The sequence below is a fragment of the Excalfactoria chinensis genome, chromosome 18 (genome assembly GCF_039878825.1).
Source record: "Excalfactoria chinensis isolate bCotChi1 chromosome 18, bCotChi1.hap2, whole genome shotgun sequence".
Classification (NCBI taxonomy): domain Eukaryota; kingdom Metazoa; phylum Chordata; class Aves; order Galliformes; family Phasianidae; genus Excalfactoria; species Excalfactoria chinensis.
In genome coordinates, this window is record NC_092842.1 from 7,102,099 (window position 1) to 7,121,778 (window position 19,680).

At 46.0% G+C, this 19,680-nt stretch overlaps 1 protein-coding gene across 5 annotated transcripts in view; it reads left to right on the forward strand.

Annotated features, from left to right (window-relative positions):
• Positions 1–19,680, forward strand: part of DAB2IP (DAB2 interacting protein) — a 154,069-nt gene that overhangs the window by 20,691 nt on the left and 113,698 nt on the right. For 2 of the 5 annotated variants that reach the window (XM_072352508.1, XM_072352506.1), the window contains exon 1: positions 8,064–8,319. The exons of 1 other annotated variant lie outside the window; for it this stretch is intronic. In XM_072352508.1, the coding sequence (XP_072208609.1) occupies positions 8,178–8,319 (142 nt within the window). In that variant the 5' untranslated portion in view covers positions 8,064–8,177. Of the gene's footprint in view, positions 1–8,062; positions 8,320–19,680 lie in introns of those variants that run through there. 2 more of the 5 variants (XM_072352507.1, XM_072352505.1) reach the window with 2 other exon arrangements.

Consider the following 19,680-nt stretch of genomic DNA (forward strand, 5'->3'; position numbering starts at 1 on the left):
GCTGGCGAGGTGACCTCGCACATAGCAGTGCTGGCTCGGCTGTGTTCAGGGAACGAATAAAAGAGCAGCAGTGAATGCGGCTGTGTTGGCTGTAAGTTGAGTTCACAGCAAACCCGTGGGTCGTCTCGCAGGGGTCACAACAGAGCACTGCTTGAATTCTGTCTTGGAGAAGGAAACTGGAGATCTTTGGAAACACAGAGCCGAGGTTACTCTGCTAATCATTCAATGAATCATTGTTAACACTTTGTTTTAGTAATAAGCTTTTTTGTGAAGAATAAGCAGGCTTAAGCAAACATTTCCTCCCGGCAGCTACTCGTGGAGGACGCATGGTGCAAGGAAGTGTTGTAGGGCTCCCGTCTGTGTGTGGAGGGCTTTGTTTGATGTGGGGTTTTGTGCAAGATTTTTCTTTTTGCTGTGAGGTTTGCTATGGGAATTTTTGCTGTACAATGGAGATTGTAACACTCGTGTTGTTTTTTTCCCCTCCTGGGTTATTTAAAGCAGCGAGCTGTTCTGAGGCATTGGATGTTTGATTCTGGCAAAAGTTTCTTCTTCAATTTCCTTTAGACCATGTGTTAAATGACTTAATTAGGTCTGTGGAAATGATAGCACAAATCTTAAGACAGATTTAGACTTCCTACATTTTATTAGTGTGATTACTAGACAGGTTATAAACCAGATTGTCTGAGTAGGGCATTCTTTGTTGTCAGGAATACATGTAAATAAATCTAGAGTCAATGAAGATTTTGTTTTGGTCTCCCCCAGCTAGCTGGAAGCTGATTTGAAAAGGTTTGTGTTCTTTAGCTCTATTGTTCTACCGGGAAGCAGTCAGGAAGTGTTCGGCTTTGAGGTCAGTCCCTGGGCCTTTCCCTGTTCTCTGCCCTAAGCAGCTCGTTGTGCAGAGCAGGAAACACCTCCAGTTGGGTTCCCAGGCGCCCTGGCTCTCCCTGTTGTCCCTGTAAGCTGACTGGGGACCGAGCAGCCCTTCCTGCGGGAGTCCCTTCATCGTGTCCTTCATCAGCCACTACAGCACCACGAATAATGTTTGTCAGCCTGCTGTGCTTGGGAGCTGGGATGTTGTACCAAATTCCCCGTCAAGAAGCTGCTGGCTGTGTAGGGAAATGAAATGTGGTCTACCTGGACTTCAGTAAGGCCTTTGACACTGTCCCCCATAACATTCTGGTAGAGAAGCTGGCTGCCCGTGGTTTGGATGGGTGCACGCTCCGCTGGGTGAAGAACTGGTTGGATGGCCGGGCCCAGAGAGTTGTGGTCAATGGAGTGGAATCCAGTTGGCGGCCGGTCACAAGTGGCGTCCCCCAGGGCTCGGTGCTTGGGCCGCTTCTGTTTAACATCTTCATTGATGATTTGGATGAGGGGATTGAGTGCACCCTCAGTAAGTTCGCAGACGACACTAAGCTGGGAGGGAGGGTTGATCTGCCTGAGGGGAGAAGGGCACTACAGAGGGACCTGGATAGACTTGATCGATGGGCCAAGGTTAATGGAATGAGTTTCAACAGGGCCAAGTGTCGGGTCCTGCATTTTGGTCATAACAACCCCAGGCAACCCTACAGGCTTGGGGAGGTGTGGCTGGAAAGCTCCCAGACGGAAAGGGACCTTGGTGTGCTGATGGACAGTCGGCTGAATATGAGCCAGCAGTGTGCCCAGGTGGCCAAGAAGGCCAATGGCATCCTGGCTTGTATCAGGAATGGTGTGGTGAGCAGGACTAAGGAAGTCATCCTGCCCCTGTACTCAGCATTGGTGAGGCCTCACCTCGAGTACTGTGTCCAGTTTTGGGCACCTCAGCACAAGAAGGACATGGAGGTACTGGAGCAGGTCCAGAGAAGGGCAACGAGGCTTGTTAAGGGCTTGGAGAATCAGCCCTATGAGGAGAGACTAAGGAAGCTGGGGCTGTTTAGTCTGAGGAAGAGGAGGCTGAGGGGAGACCTTATTGCTGTCTTCCAGTACCTGAAAGGTTCTTACAGTGAGAGTGGGGCAGGTCTCTTCTCACTACTGACTTGTGACAGGACGAGGGGAAATGGCCTCAAGTTGCGCCAAGGCAAGTTTAGGTTGGATATTAGAAAGAACTTCTTTACAGAAAGGGTAGTTAGGTACTGGAATGGGCTCCCCAAGGAGGTGGTTGAATCGCCATCCCTGGATGTGTTTAAGAGTCGCTTGGATGTGGTACTCAGGGATATGATTTAGCAGAGGTTTGTTGTTGTGGTATTGTTTTGTGGTTGTTTTTTAAGAGATAGGCTACTGGTTAGGCTGCGGTTGGACTTGATGATCTTCAAGGTCTTTTCCAACCTGAGTAATTCTATGATTCTATGATTCTATGAAATGTTGAGGCCCAAATCTCAGCTGTCTGGTTGGCAGATTCATTGGGGTTTGGAGGTAAAAATCCCAAGCAGTATTTCTGCTTCTCTCGCTTCTCTCTTCCTACGAGATACCTGCTCACATGTCTCAAATATGTGACGACTATTCCTCAAAATCAGAACATAATGAATTGAAAGCCAAAGACTTGACTTTCCTACTTAATATTTCACTCTTTCATTTGAAATTTTTGTTTTACCTGAGTGAGAAAGAGAATCTATGTACGTTTTAAGTATGCTGAAAAGCTGAACAGGTGTTTGCAAAAGCATCAGTGCTCTGTTGGATGGAATACACTGTAGGAAAAAAGACACTACGGCAGTTAATGCTTATTCATCACAAGGGGATTGTCACAAGAGAGGAGGAAGTCAGCTCAGTTCTTCGGGTGAGGACGGAGGGGTGGGAGTGCAGGCCCAGCTGTAGCCTTCCCTCATGGCCTCACTGACATCTCTCAGGGCTCCATCCTCCATTCCTGGGCATGGTGGTTACTGCCTGCAGTGTGGGCCATCGCGTGTGCAGCTCATTAGATAGAGAATGCTTTGAACAAGGACTCATCTCTTGTTTGGTGGTGTACGCAGATCACACAGCCATACAGCATTGATCTCCTTGGGATCTCCAGGCACTGCCAGAAGTACGCACACAATGACTGTACATGGCCTGTATGTAGGGAGTGCTAAAAGCATTCGTGCTCTGATGTCACTCGTGCATCATCTCCTTAACTCTTGTTTAATATTAACTTTACTTTTTCCTTTTTTCTACTCATTCATTATCTATACCAGATAAAATAACTTCCCCAATTCCATTTTGATTTCATCACCCTGCAGACAGCAAAGCTATTCCATAGAATTGTTACATACCAATGAATGGAGAATCATTAATTCTGTGTTTAAATTTAATGTAAATGTTTCCCATCCTGCTTCCAAATCTGTGGGCCATCTTTTTTGTGAGGCAGTCAAAGAGCTGATGCCATCCACCTAAGGTGGCAAGAAAATTAATTTGTGCAACCTTAAAATAATCTGTGCAACCTTAAAATAATCAGAATTTTACTTTATGGAAAGTAGCATTTTATTTTCATGTCTATGAAACTTTCCTTCTGAAGCCTCCCAACGTGTCACTGAAGGCTTTTTAAGGAGCAGAGTTAAAAATCAGAAAATGTCACGTTGCTTCTTTTCTTCCACATCAAATCCATTCTACCAGAGCAGAAATAAAATAAAATCTAAGTTTTATGATTTTTGACTCGTTGGCTCCAGCCCTCTTGCTGGGTTAAGTATGGTTATTTATGTCTGTAATGCATTGCTGAATATTCTCCTGTTTGGATTCTCACTTGGAATCAGTTGACTGTGTTGCCTCTTTAGTTGCTCTTTTTTCTTTCATCTTTTCTTTTTTTCTGTTCTGTTTTCCTTGGAGGTGGTACCTGGGAGCAGGGAAGCCCCTGCTCAGACTGCAACAAGAGGGCTCACTGGGGAGGGCCCCCAACAGCACCTTTCTGCCTGAGGGGGGGTCTTCCTGAAAGCCACGCTGCTGGAGGGGGTGGGACGTGAGCAAGGATGGAGCAGAGTAGTTCCAGCACAAACGTCTTTTACAATGCTGCTTGAAAACCAGGTCTGTTCTACTTGGTAAGAGTAGAGCTGAGCTGAAAGTTAAGTTCTCCTTATACAAAGGAAATTGCCTTCCTCTCTGGCTCTGTGTATGAGCTTATATATCTCTGGTAGCCTTGAGGCAATAAGCCTGGAAACCTGCCAGCTCGCGGGGTGCTGAACTGCATACCGCAATGAACTCGAGAGCAAATCCAAGCAGGCAAATCCGGAGAGCGACTGGGATGGAGCAAGAACACTTGTATTAAGCTTTTGTTTAAAAAGGCTGATGCTCCTCCGAGATGACTCCCTTATTCATTGCCTCAGACTGCGAGAGAAGTATTGGCACTCTTCAGAAGTGTGTTTATATGTGACACGGAGAGCAGGGCAGCACTTGGATGTTTTTCAGCTTCGTGTTGATAGATCTGCAGCTCTCTGACCAAATGCTAATTAGAAATTCAGCCAGCGTCCACCATTCCCCTCTATATTGGCCAATGCAAAGCAACTAATTCCTTTTTATTTTTTTTCCTTATTTTGCTAACTTTTGAAAGCTTCTGTTCAGTTCTTTGTGGAATAAATGTGGGAAATGAAATGAACTAAAGCTGCTCTCATCCAGAAGGTAAGTGCAGAGGCCAATGTGCAAATCAGTGTATCCTCATAACTTTACTTTGGGCCAGGACTGCACCCTCAAGAAAGCAATGAAACCCTTACTTGCAGAAGAAGGGATTCAGGTTCCTTGCCATGAAGTCTGAGAGAGTTGAGAGGAATGATTGTTTCCCTGTAAAGTCCTTTGGGAAAGCAAGAGGTTTAATGGTAGAGTCTGCACAGGGAACATGCATTCTGAAATGCAGTCATTATTTTCCCAGCACAAAGCAATAAACAAATGATAAAAAAGCTGAGTGTTAGTCCCCGGGAGGCATGTCTTCCAGCAGCCCCATGCAGCCCACAGCCCTGCTGTAGCTGAGCAAACCCTCAGGCAGCAGCCTGCTCCTTTTGATGTCAAAGCAAACAAACCCATGTTTGTGTAGCTCTCTGTCCCAGAACTTATTTTGGTGCTAATTTACAGTTTATTCATATGCTGTTAGTTTTGGTGAAGGAGTGAAATAAATCCAGTGTTAAGAGAGCTTATAAGCAGGTTAACAAAGGGAGATGACAGGGGACAGAAGGCTGATTGTGGGTGCTTTAGCTTTCCTCTGAATCTCAGTGGTGTAAACACTGGGTATTTTACTGAGATGTCATACAGTGGGCATTTAATTCCATAGGTTAGGTTACTGTTCAGTGCTGACACCCCAAAATCACCACTATGTTTGGTCCCATTTGCTCCTCTTATGGAGAGGTTCAGTAGAGCTCAGCAGCTGAGCCCATTGCTCTGCTCTGGGAACAGCACAACGGTGATGTGTTGCTGTAGAGATAGATTCTAACGTTGTCAGCTTTCCTCCAGAACAGTTAATATATCTAACGTTTGCAAGTGGTAGATTCAGCTATACACAAAAGAGCGTTTGTGTCAGGATGTGGCTTTCGGAAAGAAAAAAAAAGAAGAAAGGAAGAAAAAAAGTAGGGGTGGATTAATTGGAAAGGTCCAGAGCAGCCACATTCCCTCCCAGACGGGTCATTCATTTTGTTGCCTGCTGCTATGCAGCATCTGAACTTAAAACCTTCACAAACTTGGTTGAAGTGAGAGAGACGGAGGCAAGCTGGCTAAAGTTGAACGAAACTCCCAACCGCTTATGCTTTTATTGCAGGGCTGCTTTCTCTTGTCATGATAGTTTATAGTCCCTCATTAAGTTCTCCAGTTTTATGGTCACCTGCATGGACATTTCTGAAGGTACTCGGTTGATTGACAGAAATATCCCTAAACGTGGAACAGATGCTTAAGTACATGTGAGTGAATGTGCACTGAAAGCAGGGCCGCCATCCTGCATGTCCTCATCATCCCCACCTGCACACCGAGGTGAGGATGTCTGCTCTGCATCCCAGGTGCTTGGAGGAGGAGCCGCATGGTTCCAATTAGGCAAAACCAACCCGGGTGGACATCACCCTTTTGGACTATCTGAATTTGGATAAAGAGTTAAAAAATAAAGTGGGTTGGCTCTTTTAAGGACGTTTCTAATGATAAAAGCATGATAGGAAATAGCTTCTTTTAAGCTACCAACTCAGTCATTAGGACACCAAAATTCGGAGAGAAATGTGAGCATTTGGCTTCTTGTCTATAACAGATCTGTCACTGAGCCTCAGTATTTTCAGGTTTTCCCATCACTGTCTTATAGTTGTTCTTGGCCCTATTTACAAACTGAATCAACTGCACAGGATGAGTCTCTGGTCATTTGGGAAAAGTTTTTTGTCATTTCTCTATTATTTTTTGTGTTTTCATTTACCCAAATATGAATTAAACCCCAACATTCTGGATAACAAGATGAGAACAGACGTGCAGTAAATCGAAGCCTTCTTTTTGCTGTGATGTGTTGGGCTGGGTGACAGCTGGTGCTGGGTGCAAGCAGAGCAATGTCCCTGTGCAGCATCCCCCTGCAGCATGGGATGGAGCCTCTGCTGTCCAGCTGGAGCTCCCTCCTTGACCTGAACTTGTCATTGCTTCCGTGATTGGCTCATTCCTGCACTGTCTAAAAGCTGTTGAATTCCTTATGTGTGGCCTCAAAACCAGGCATGGACTTTACTAAGGGCTGAGGCTTGTTTCCTGTCCCGAAAGGGTCTTTCTCCACCACTAAACATCATATTTTCCCTATACAATGTGTAAATAAGACAACAAAGGTTTTATAGAGTTCTGATGTTTTTCATGACTGTATGAGTGTACAAAATGCTGAAAGTAGGGTGGATTGTTGGTGGTAAGGAAGGGACACTCCTTAGGAGAACTAGAAGGCTTTTTGTTTCCCACATGAAGCACTAACAGGAGATGTCACACCGAGGGAACCAAGGTTGGGTGGTTTCTGCTTCTCGTTACTGAAGGCACAACTCGGTGTAACCCAGGAAAGCCTTCAGACTCCTGCAGAAGCTCCAACTAAGCAGGGAGCGCAGCTCATCCTCAGCCAAGCCTGCCTGGTATCTCTGCCACAGAGATACGTTTGCACAAATGTCTGGGAAGTAGAGCAGAAGTAGGGCGCACCACAGAGAGGCGTTGTGCAAACATTGTTTTCCAGTTCACCCCACTCTGATCAGAGATTTTTCTGTTATCTGCCAACCTGTGAGGAGTGGCAGCACGCTCAGTCCTTGGCCATGGCTCAAGGTTTCTGCAGTGCTCTCTGCTTGTCCTGCAGGGCGCAGTCTGTGCCAGCCCACAGAGGAGCTTTGGTGGAGGAATATGGACTATTTACCTCTCACCTGGCATTTCAGAACTAAATCTGGAGTGCAGTTTTTGGTCTGGTTATTCTGTTTTCTTTTCAACCTTTCTTCCATGGCTTAAAGCGTTAATTCTGCCCAATGCAATGTAATTTTATTGAGCAATATGAGCCGGAGACAGAATCTTCACTGCCATCAGAACCCAAATGGTAAATAGGCTCTTTCTCTATTTCATGGGATGTGCTATAACTCAGTTTGAATGTTGAAAGGAAATGGGCCTCCAGGGGAGTCTGGAGCTCTGTTCATTCAAGTTCTAATTAAAGTTTTCCCCTCTCAAGTTTCACTTTATTTTCCGGGGCTTTTGCTCCATGATGATTATTAACGTGTCCCATAGCCCGGAGATCGTTATACCCTTCCTGCCCCATATTCCATAGCTGCCTCCTGCTGCAGCCCGGCTGCCTGGCACTCCATCCCGGAGCGTGCAGCTGCTGGCAGGCAGAGGCTGCCCGGCTGCTCTCCTGCAGCAAGCGTTGCTTTCCTCCAGTGCTGCTCGGTCGGATGCTGCTGTCCAGTGGGGATGATCCAGTCCAGGATTTCTTCCAGCCTTTTCTTCATGTTTCAAGAGTCCAGGCCAACTCTGGCTTCCTATTCCAACTCCAGCACGCTTATCTTTTTGGGGGCAGGAATTGTTAGTACAGTCTATCTTGCTTGCTGCAAGCCCTCCCTCTGCTGAGACATGTACTCTGGTGCCGCATTCCTTTATTTTTTTTTTTCTCTCTGTCTTTTTTATGTTTTCTTCCTGTTGTTTTTCTTCTTAAATGTGTAAAGTGAAGAGTTCCTCTTCCCCCCTCTCCCTTTCCACTGCACAGAACAACCTCCCGTTGATTACACGCTGGAACTGTTGCTACTTTGCCAGAGGGGAGAGTGAACCTGTGCCTGCATGTGTGTATGTGTAAAATAGACAGAAAAATGTCAATGAACAGCAGGAAAAGTTCTGGGAGACCGTCTTACTACTATCGTCTGCTCCGGAGGTCACGACTTCAGAGACAGCGAAGCAGATCCCGGAGCCGGAACAGGCCGCTTAGTAGGGGTAATTGCAACGAAGTTCTGTTTAATTGGCAGTGCAAAGACATACGTGCTGATGCTTACAGGTAGCTTCGTTACTGTGTGTAAGAGTGACCTGTGTGAATGTCGGTGTGCCTGCTCCCCGTGCAGCGTGTGTTGGGCTTTGCAAATGGTCATTGCTTGTGCTGCAGGGATGTGAGGGGAGGGAGAGCGGCTGGATGGAGGTGCTGAGCTGGGCAGCCTGGCTGTAACTGCTCGTGTAACTGCAATTAATCCCATCTTCTCTGTTACCACCTGTAGGTTATTTCAATGTGTATAATTAAGGTAACCATTTCTTTCTAGCCAACTGAGGTGTTTGGAGTCCTAATTGATGATTATAGATATTTGAAAATCCTTGATTAAGAGATGCTATCTGTATGCCAAGATGAATTGCTGGAACTTGTTCTCCACGGGCTGAGTATCACCAGGGGTTTCAACATTACAAAGCTGAGTACAGTTTAAGGGCAGACTTTTTAGACAGAGCCTGCAGGTTGTGCACCCGAGGCACCGGGGAAACCTCTGGGACTTGTATTCCCAAATCACTTTGTGCTTTTAAAAATCCTGCTCTAAAAGGGCCCATTTGTCCTCATCAGCAGGAGCTGGGCCCACAGAGTCATGTTTCTGCAGGGTGTTTCACTCATGCAGCCCGTTTGTTCTACTTGAGGCAACCACTGACCCAGATGCATTTGTAAAAATCAGCTCTGCTGTTTGTGTCTTGCAGTGTGAGCTATGAGCTGCGGTTCTGTTGGTGCTTGTGCCTGTTGTTAAAGCAGTCAAACAGATGGGTGGCTTTGAGACGTTCTGTGTTGAGCTGTCTTTGCAGGAAGGAGGGACAAGGGCTGTGTTTGGCCTCCAGTGTGACAATGCTGTCATATTTATAAAGTCCTGAGCTCAAAACCATGAATTAACTTTTTAGTTGTCGTCCTGATGTGAATAAATAGCTCTAGCCAAGAGCGTAATGGCAACACCTCATGCTCCATCAGGTGTGTGTGCAAATCCAGGCTTGTACTTGTGTCCCTGGGGCTGATGGGGTGAACCCACCAGACTGCAGGAGTTGCACAGTGTGTTCTTCCTCCCTTGACTTGCAGTACTTTTTCTGGATGTGGAATCATTGCTGGGAAAACAATAGGAAGCTAAATCAGTCGCTGAGCCTCATCCTTTCCTATAAGCAAAACAGAGCTTTTCTTTCCATTGATTTCTTTTTCTGTTCTGCCTGTCAAAGAGGAGTGTTTGTAGGCCCACAAGCGTAAAAGCTCCTTTTCCCCCTTTATTCATATACTGCTCAAGACCAAAATATTTTGCTGTCATTTCAGTTACCGAGTCAAACAAGATGTGTTTGTTTCTTTTAGGTAACCCAGTATGAACTTATGAGCATAAATTGTCATGAGCACAAGGAATATGCAAGCAGATTTGATTGAAATGGAAATGAGCTCTAATGTTTGTGAGAAATTGGATTAGAACCAAATGAAATCTTCTTGGTGTTGATCCCTCCCTGAGTATTTTGTGTTTGTCACACGTATGTAGGATTCCTGCCTGCCAGGAGATCCATGATGCCCTGCACTCATTCGGCTCTTTCATCTGTAGATCTTACAGGGATTTGCAAAATCTGGAGAAGAATTTTCTGTTTGCCATTTTTTGTATGTAAGAGATGTAGAAAGCAAGTGAAGCAAGATGTGGAGGAATGGTGTAGGGCTGCAGGGTCCTGCAGTGTGTGGGGCTGGAGGCAGTCTGGGCAGAGTGAAGGAAGAGCAGGATGCAGATGTTCTGTCAGTGGACAGTGGACAGATGGTAGGGCTGCAGGAGCAACGGAGAATGCAGACGCCAGAATGAGTCTGTAGGCTTTTTGGTTTTGATGTAATGTGAATTCCCAAAGCCTGTGAGCCTAAACAAGGAAGGATCTTAGGATCACCTTCTCAAGTACTCATCTGCAGTGTCGTTTGCCATTGCTAAGATGTTCAAAGACCGGATATTCTTAATGGAAAGTTATCATAAACTGAGGAGTATTGGAGTGCTTTCACAGGAACTGGCTGTGGTCTGTCCTGCCACTTGCTTGTTTCCTGGCTGTTGGCTCAGCAAGTCTTTCTCTCCCCTTTGCCACAATCCACACAGAGCACATGTGGATGTAGCTGGGTGGTGCAGCAGTGGGGCCCGCAGGCTGAGCTTCTCCACGCGGTGCCGCAGGCCGGCAGCAAGCTCTGGGCCGGGGGCTTGCTGGGGGTCAAACAGCTGTTACACATTTACCAGGAGGAGGAGATCTCTGCTGACACTCGTGCTTTCCGGCATCTGGAACCACTCGCAGTACCGCACCATCGCGGATGCGGCTCCCGGGAGGTGCAGGTGCTGCCATCTGCTGCCAGCACGGCTCCGTGCCACTGCGCTGCAGCACCGGGCCGCTGGGAGCCCACCTGGTTTCTGCCTGCCAGGTTCTCTGAATAAGGAAGAGGTTGTGTTAAAACGCAGGTATTCACATTCTGCCGCTTCCCACTGCCAGCCCGTCAGGGGCAGAGGTAGAAACCCCCCCGCAGAGCGTGGCTGCGGGATGCTGCTCACCCGAGGAAGGAAAGTCGGGGACTGCTTTCTGTTGGGCTCCAGGTGAGCACAATCTGAAGTAGTGTGCAAAAAACTCTGTCACACTTCCAGCTGTTTTCAGTGGCAGACAGCTTATTTCATGTCTCATCTGATGCTATCCTCTATTCATGGAGTTCAGAGTTCTCCGGCCAGCCCTGCTGCGTAGAGCACGTTTATCTCATTCATGTTCATGTGCCCAGGCCCAGAACAGCTGAAGAGGGCTGAAACCGATGGGGTGGCAAACCAGGCCAGAACAGGGAGCCATGCTACTAGGGGGCTCCAGTGCACAGAAATTCCTGCAGTCTGATAGTGGATAAGCAGGACAGGTTTCACTCCACTGTTATTTTTTGTTACAGTGATAATAATGTTGGAAATAAATCTCCCGGCTTTGCTTTCTGTGGGGATTTGGGCCATGCTACAGGTACATTAGTTTGAAAGACCTATAAAATCCCCATTTCTGCCTATGACCATCTGTGCAGCTCGGAGATGTGTGTAAATACATGAGGAATCATGGCTGTAATTATGATTACTACCAGGTGATCCATCTAATGCAGCAGAAGGCGTTGGGAGGCAGAGGGGGCAGAAGGAAAATACTTGACAGAAGCTTCACCTGCCTCTGCCTGCTGTGTGCTGCTCTGCAGCTCTTTCATGCTATCTCTGCCACTTGTTAATCATGGCCATACTGAAGGAGCAGGGCACAGGGGCAACTGTTCAAAAAATCCAGTTTCTTCATGGGAACTGCTGAGGGTGCTCCATTCACCAGCCCCAGATCCAGCTGTTCTGCAGGCTGCGTGCTCTGGAAGCTCGGTATTTTATGATTGTGAGGTTATGTTTCTGATAATTTACAAGTAAATTGCTTAATTATTGAATCATTTATTTAAAAACTGGAAGCTTTGACATGTTTTTCTTTATGGTAATAATAGTTTTTGTTCCAACGTGCAACAGAATGACATGAGGAGGCTAAACCCAGGCTTGCTTTCTAACTAAACCACGCTGAAAATTCATGCGTCCTTCTCTCATGTTGTCATAAATGAAAATGTGTTCTATGCTATATTTGCATATTCTCCAAAAAGAAATGCTGTGGAAATAAGGAACTTCTCCATCTCTTATTTTTCTCATTTATTATAAGTGATTTTTTTTGCCCATGATTAGCTCTCCTAAGAAACCGCCTTCTGTTGCTAATTTGTCTCAGTGGGACTGAGGCAGGAGGCTGCCTGAATTCTCAGTAAAAGGAACTAGAAACAGTGATTTGAATCGAATGCAGCTTCAGCTTCAGCTCTTTCTTCCGTAGAACTCTGTAGTCAATCAGTTGTCATCATACTGCTAAGAATTCGGTATCAGTTTGATTTCCTGATCTAGAAAGTTTAGTGTTTCTTCTCAGATACAGAATCATGCAATCACAGAATCATGCCATCATTACAATTGGAAAGGCCACTGAGACCATCCAGTCCAACCGTCACCTGCCACCAACCACACCTGCTGGTGTTCTTTCTAAGAAGCACCAGAGATGCAACTGCTTTCATGTAAGAGCTGGGAGTGCTGAGTCCAGTTACAACCATGTGTGATGGGATTTTGTAAGCTGTACTGTTGGTAAGAACTATTCACTGTCAGCCCTTCTATTTTTAGCAGTATGCTCCAGCTGAGGCGCTGCTGTATTTGCTCACAGAATGAAAGAAGCCTCAGGTAGATGCATTCTCATCTAACCAGTAAGGTGTCCAGGGATGGCTGTGAGTCCCACAGGTGGTCAGTGACAGTGATGGCACCAGCTGCAGGAGTTTTGGATTCTCCTGACTTTCCCTCTGCCCCAAGGTAGCAAGAGAATGTAGGAGTTTTGCTTCTCTGAAATCTTACCCATCGCTCTTACCTCTAAGTCCCACTGTCCCAGAAACAGCATCTGTAAGAGATAACCAGAAAAGGCAAAAGGCTGGATGAAATTGTGAGGGTTGTCAATCCTGCTTAATAGTAACTTAGGAACTTACTTTCCAAGGAACAGCCCATGTCGTGGTGTGACAGCAATTTGGGGATTTTCAGCACTTTTCAGACAGCTTGAATGCTGACTGCTGTCTGGTTTTGCTCATCTTCTGCTTATCTCTTTTCCACGTCCTTTCCTTCTGGTAGGAACCTCCCTTTCCCCCGGCAGTGTTGCTAGGAGGGGCTTATTGCTCCAAAAGGAAATAAGCAGCAGAGTTGCTCCCGAGGAATGCAGAGTGAGTTGTTATCTAAAAGCCACAGGTAATAAGTGAGAGAGGTTAAAAACCCAGACTGCATCCAAAAGAGAACGGCTTCCAACAGCATGCTTAGAGTGGTTTTCCTGAGCTCTGATGTATTCGAGTAAGTTTGTGTCCTTACAGCTGTGGCAGTCCAAACAATTTAGACACAGAGCTGCCTTTTAAAGCTTTTAAACCTGTATTTTCCCTCTGAGGTCTTCTAGCATGCCACTAATCCCTTAAGTTATTGCACTGAAGGCACTCTATAATCCTTTCATTTACTCTGGTCTCAATAGAGATGGTGAACTAGCTGGGTCAGTTCCCATATTTGGTCATTATTATTTTTGCTTTTTTCACTTCAGACACGAGCTGAGGATAGTTTGCTTTCCTTTTAACACTGCAGAGAATGCTTGAGATTTAGATATTAATTGCTCATTTCTTTGTGTGTACTCATATTAAAATATGTATGCGGAACTCAGAACTTCCTCATTCATTTCACTGTTGCATGCAGCCTCAGGGTCAGACTTTCAAACTGAGTTTCCCCTGACCCCTTTGGGAACCAAATGTAAAAATGGATGACTTTAAAAGCTGTGAATTAATACCCAATGTAGATCGGGTGAGGGTCAAGGAACAGTGATCTCCACAGGTCATCTTTAGAAGCCCCATCTCCACACGTCCATTGCAGACAAAGCTTTTGGTGTGGGATTTCTTGGCAGTGCTGGAGGCAAAGCTTCATGGTTTATGAATATTGGCTACTTGGTGTTACTTTCAACGTGCATTTTAAGTTGAGCACTGAAGCATTCACTTTGGGGAAATACATGCCCTGCTGCTGCGTAGGCTTTGAGAAACATCCACAAGAATAAGGAAGGCCAAAGTTTCGCTTCATTAACATTAACGCTGAAAAAGGATTCCTCAGATGTTGAGCACTTAATGCTTCTTTTTGAAGAAACCAATTTATTTCAAGTGCAAGTTCCTTTTGTACATTTTGTGCTCACACTTTTGATTTCTTGCAGCACTTCTACGCCAATGAATTTCTTGTAGTGTTGAGATCAAGCCTGGTCTTGTTCTCAAGTACCCAAATGTGGTAATAGGTGGACTGCTGTAAAATTTGGCATCTGGAGTTAAATTACAGGATGCTTCTGAAGCTTCTTGGTTGCCATAGTAACAAGTAATAGTCATCCTCCGTGATTAAGCAGTGGCCATGGAAACCAAACGAGCAAGTTTTAAATGAAAGATATTTTCCCTTTACATTTTTAGCTGTCAGAGGTTAACAGTTATTACCTTTGTACCCTTAGATGAGAACAAATCCGTGCCTGGCTGACGTATTCAAAGTGGGAACACTCGTGTTCATTTAAATTGCTTTGCTTCTAGGACCAGCTGAATTTTGGGTGAATTCCCACATAAAATTTCTGAGTGGGGTCTGGTGAATTAATCTTCCCAAGGAGGGCGACTGCTGTTCACTGTGTGTGCTAAATGGTCCTGCAGTGCTGCAGCGTGGGGTTACACAGCAGGTCAATGCTGAGGGAACCAATGCTGCCCTTCAGGAGCAGAGCAACCCATAGGCATCCTGCAGAAAGCCTTGGAAAACAGAACATGCTCTGTGACCTGAAGCTGGCAGTAGCCCTCCTAACCCTGATGGATTCTAACTGCAGGAAGCGCTGTGTTTTCAGACTGTCTGACACTGTTGTGTATTAATGTTGTCTGTGAGATCCTTCGTCAGTAACCTGTATTTTGACCAGCAGATACCAAAAATGACTCCCTTCCAGTTAGGTAAAATCTGTTATTCTTCTCCAAGTGAAACTGCATTCTGCTTTCTTGAACAAAACTGAAGTTCCTGCAGTGTCAAGGCAATCTAACTCGGATTAATTGGCTCTGGGCATTAAGAGTCTTCCAGGCTGATGTAAGAGCTGCATGTGCTATGCGGATTTCAAATCTTAATGTTTGGTCTATTATGCAGATGGATGTGAACGGAGATATGTATGTGACCCCATTTATCTCTCTAATGAAGTGCCATCAATGGAACATCTGTTTCTTTGCTGTAGAAGATGAAATCTCTGATGAATCATGCTTATAAATTAAGTGTTTATTTATTTAATATTCTGTTTGCCAGTACAGACCTGTTAGAGCAGTCACCATGCACGACTGCAAAAAAGGCTTCATAATTACCCTGCACCAAGTTCTGTGTGTATCTGCTGCTGCTTCCCACGCAGTGTGGGCTGCCCTGGGCTTTCCTCTGCAAATCAGCCGCCCTAAAGGCACAGCCCAGCAGAGCAGCCCATGGAGGAGATGGGCCGTGCAGGTGGGAGCACAGGCAGGGCTGCATCTCACCTGTGTTACCATTGTGGAACTTGAGCAGGAGGCAAAAGGGATTACAGACAGACCTGGAAGAAAAGCGGTGAGCTCTGCACCAGCCAGGTGCACAGACAGGTGAGAGCGTGGCTTAAGAACAGGCAAGAGCTCAGGGGAAGTTGAAATGAGACCCAACTTAAACATCCAACTGAAGTTTGTATTGAAGTAAAAGAACAGTTGATGGAGAAGTCAGTTAGTGCTGTGAGCTCTCTGACTCCTTATGCAGGGCAGGGAGATGCAATGGGGCAGCAGACCTTGCAGCAGCCATGTCAGCTGTGCGGCCAGAACATGGCCAGAGGTTGAGAGCATCTTGGGCAGGGGATGCTGTGCCCCCACCCGTCCCCATGGTGTGGATGGGTGGCATGGCTTACATCTGCGGAGCCACAGATGGCAGAATATAGAAGTCACTCCTTTGCCCTGGATGGTGTCTGTGAAAAGGCAGCCGTGCTGATAAAGTGCTGCAAGAAAGCAGCACGGTAACGGTTCTGAATCTCTGCAGAAATGTTAAGCATGATGGATGAATCTAATTTAAATCTCCCCTGAGCTGACTTCTTGTTCTGCAAACTCCACGTTGCTTGTCTTTATCACCACATAGGAGGAAGCTGATGTTCCACTTCACTTTATCATCCTTTCCAGTTTAACCAGGGCAGTAGCAGTCTCTCCCATCTGGTCCCCAGCCAGGCTACAGCTTCATCTTTTTCTGATGTATTTTTTAAGTCTGAGTTTGATTTCAATTTTACCCTGGAGAAAAGGCTCCTAATGATATGCTGTTAGCAAAAGACAAGTTTGTTCTCTAGACATCACACCAGAGATAGATAAATACCATACATATTTTATTTCCAAGACTGATAAATAAGGAATAATAAATACCAAGTATATTTTACAAATGTCTAATTAAAAATACAAGACAGTAAAAATTGAGGTTGTAATAAGGGCTCCTCGATCAGTGTGATTTACTGCTTCTTTCTGAAAGGGGAGCTAGTTTTCTGGGTGCTGTGTATTCTGGCCCAGTGGCCACTCAGGCACCAGGCTGGGGCCCTGCACTTGGGTCTGCCTTTTGCACGTGGATCTCTTTCTGAATGCACAGCTCAGTTTTGCAGTGCTGGGTGGTAGCAGAGAAAACAGAGAAACGGGTGAATATTGAGTAGACAGAAAAAATAGCACTGCTTTTTGAACTACTGGATTCCGGAGCCGCTAATAGCACTTGCTGAGAAGTGTTATGAGGAATATTAGATATCACTCAGTCCATGCTATCTCAGAACCTGGCACAATGAGGACACGAGATCCATTAAAGTGCATAGTGCTCTATGGCAAGGGTCAGCACGACTAAAAATCATTACTTAACAAAGAAAAAGAAGCTCTCCTTGCAGAAGGTATTAGTCCTACTGTGAGAAAACACGCTCATACTCTTTAACTGATGGGAAACTCTCTGTTCCAATGTTCCTCATGAGTTGAACTGTTTTCTGTTTCCCAGCCAGTCCAAATAATGCTCTTCAGTTTGCACAACTGCACCAGGCAGCACTCATAGCTGCAGAGGGCCATAGAACTCCTGCTGGTGCTTCAGATGTGCTTTGATTTGTCAGTGTCCTGTGTGGGCCAGGAGCTGGACTTGGTGGTCCTTATGGGTCCCTTCCAACTCAGGACATTCTCTGCCTCACTGTGCTTCCAGGCAGTGGCACAGTTGGGTCAGAGAATGGCAGTCCCTCTTTTAAGCTCAGTACAGTGGTTTTGTAACACTTATGTCATCTGTGAGGGAAACAGAGGTAAAGGTGAGAGGCTTGAAAGTGTAGGCACACCAACAGCCTGTAATGGGTGAGGGAAAGGCTTTGTGCCAGAGTGTAGCACAAAAGGCAGCTAATGATCCCTTGTTGTTGCTGTTGTTGTTTTCTAACTAAACACTTAGATAAATGAGACTTTTTTTTACAAGCTGTAGTTCTGTAAACATCCTTAATTGTCTGAAAAGCTGGTGAGAGCAGGAGAGCACGAGTGGTGAGTGAGAGGGGAATAAATCACAGATTCTGATGTGGGAGAGTCCTGGGCGCAGGCAGTGAGATTGCTCTGCTTTACAGAAGTGTATTTAAGCAAGGGAATCTCAGATGTGGAAAGAAATAATTTTATTCGAATATAAAAAGCGGTGGTGACGCAAACGTTCATTAGCCTGGGGAATATCCATTCGGGATGTTCATTAGCTTTGCTTTTAGATGAGTCTGATTTTTCTAGGGGCATCATTACCTGCCCTAAACTTTTGCTTCTAAACCATTTTTACTTAAAAGTCAATTTTACTGCCTAATAAAGGCTTGACTTTTAATTAATTTTATGTGGCATAATGGTCATAATATTGCTGTTAGGGATCAGCTGGAATTCCCCAAGGAATCATTAAGGCAATGGGTGAGATGTTCTAATAAATAGCTGTGCAGGTAACGGACCAGAGAATCTGACCTCACATCTGTACTGCACATCCAGCCGAGTGGAACAGGACGAGGTCATGTCAGTGAGCATTCCTGGTCTGTCAGTGGTTCTGCACTGATCTTTGCCCATTGGAAAGCATCTTGCATCCAAGCCATTCTTGCCTTGGCTGAACTCAGTGCTTTCTGACTTTGCTTATTCCCAGGGCAATACTCCGTTTCTGAAAAGTGCCACTTTTCTAACAGCATCTTCTAAATAGGCCTTTGGGTTCAGATGAAAGCTCCATCATTCCTCCCGGTCTCACGTGGCCACCTCAAGCTTCCTGAAACGCAGATTCTTCTCCAGCCTCTACTATTTGTTCTGAATCACACAGGCACTGCAAACATCTCCTCTCCAGGGATTTGTTTTAACTCATCAATGCTACTGCGAGCCACGTGAAATAAATCACTTCTGACACTGTGCACCTCTCCCCCTCCTCTGTTGGGTGTGTAGCAAGGAGTTACTAGATAATGCTGAAATTACAGAAATAACAGCTAAATTCATTAAGCAATAAAATTAATTCACGAAGGGTAATTGTATGAGCAGGAGACCGGTAATTCCTGTTCCCTCTGGTTTCACAGAAACTCCGCCCTGCCACAGCTCAGGGCAGGTGGTGCAGAGCCCCACTCCAATGGGGCAGAACGGGGAGGGGAGGCAGAGCAGAGCACACCTCCATTGCTGGGTCACTGCCCAGGTCAGCAGCCAGCCTGCACTCACCAAGCCTTATGTGCAGGGTCAGTTCCATCAGCTTTGGGTTCTGATGAGCTCTTAGTTTTCTGAGGAAACTCCTGAGGATCTGGTGAAGTTTTCTTGCATTCTCAAGTCTCTGTTCCTTAAAGCACATCACCGCGGTGCTGTGAAGGAACCTGGCGGTTCCCAGCCTCCCGCTGAGCCTCCCCAGCTGCTGGCCTGCCCAGCATTCCGGGCATACCTCTCTTCTGCTGCCTCCGATGAAGTCATCATCTCCACTTCTCTTATTCCTGGCTTGTTCGGAGTGCCATGGCATGTGTGCTGCTGACAAGAACAGCTTCCTTTTGGTGAGTCGAGGGAGACATTTTCTCATTGCTACCTCCTCAGTCAGGTTTGCACCTCCCTTTCTCGCTTGGAGTTGGAACGGCTTCATAGCAGAAAATCGACTCGCTGGGAAGCATCTGCTTGTTGGTTGTTCATTCCAGCTGGGTCTCTTTGCTTTGTTTGTGCTGTCTCTTCCACCGGCTGATCCCTGGAATTGTGTGTCAGACAGCCGGAGAGGGGGAGCTCATGAGGAGGGATGAGCAAGCAGGAGGAGCTGATGTATTTCGTTCCCACTAAAAAAAGTGTAATCCCGACGATCTCCGGGACTAGCTGTGATTCACAAGAGCAGGTAATGCAAATGTGCAAACATCTCACTTGTTAGGTGAAAAGTAAACAGTATTAACGTCGGTTCCGTGTGTGTTGCACTTAATGACTGCTCCATAGCAGTGTCTGAGGAGGAAGGTGGTGATGCTGAGCGGGTGACCCACACTCGGGTGCCGTCCCACCACTGATAGCACAGCAGCCCCGGGGCTGCACTGTAACCATTTCTCAGTGTGAAGAACAGGCATGGAAATGTAGCGAGGATTAATTATTCTGTTAATTCAGATGCCTTGAACTAGTTATCAAGTGTGTTTACTATGGTACAGGAACAGTTTCAGAAGTGTTCATAAGCCCTAGGACCTGAATTAATGCGTAATGTTTACACTGCGTGTCCTTCTGTTGGCAGTGAACTCAGTGGGATGCATTCCAACCCCGGCAGCTTA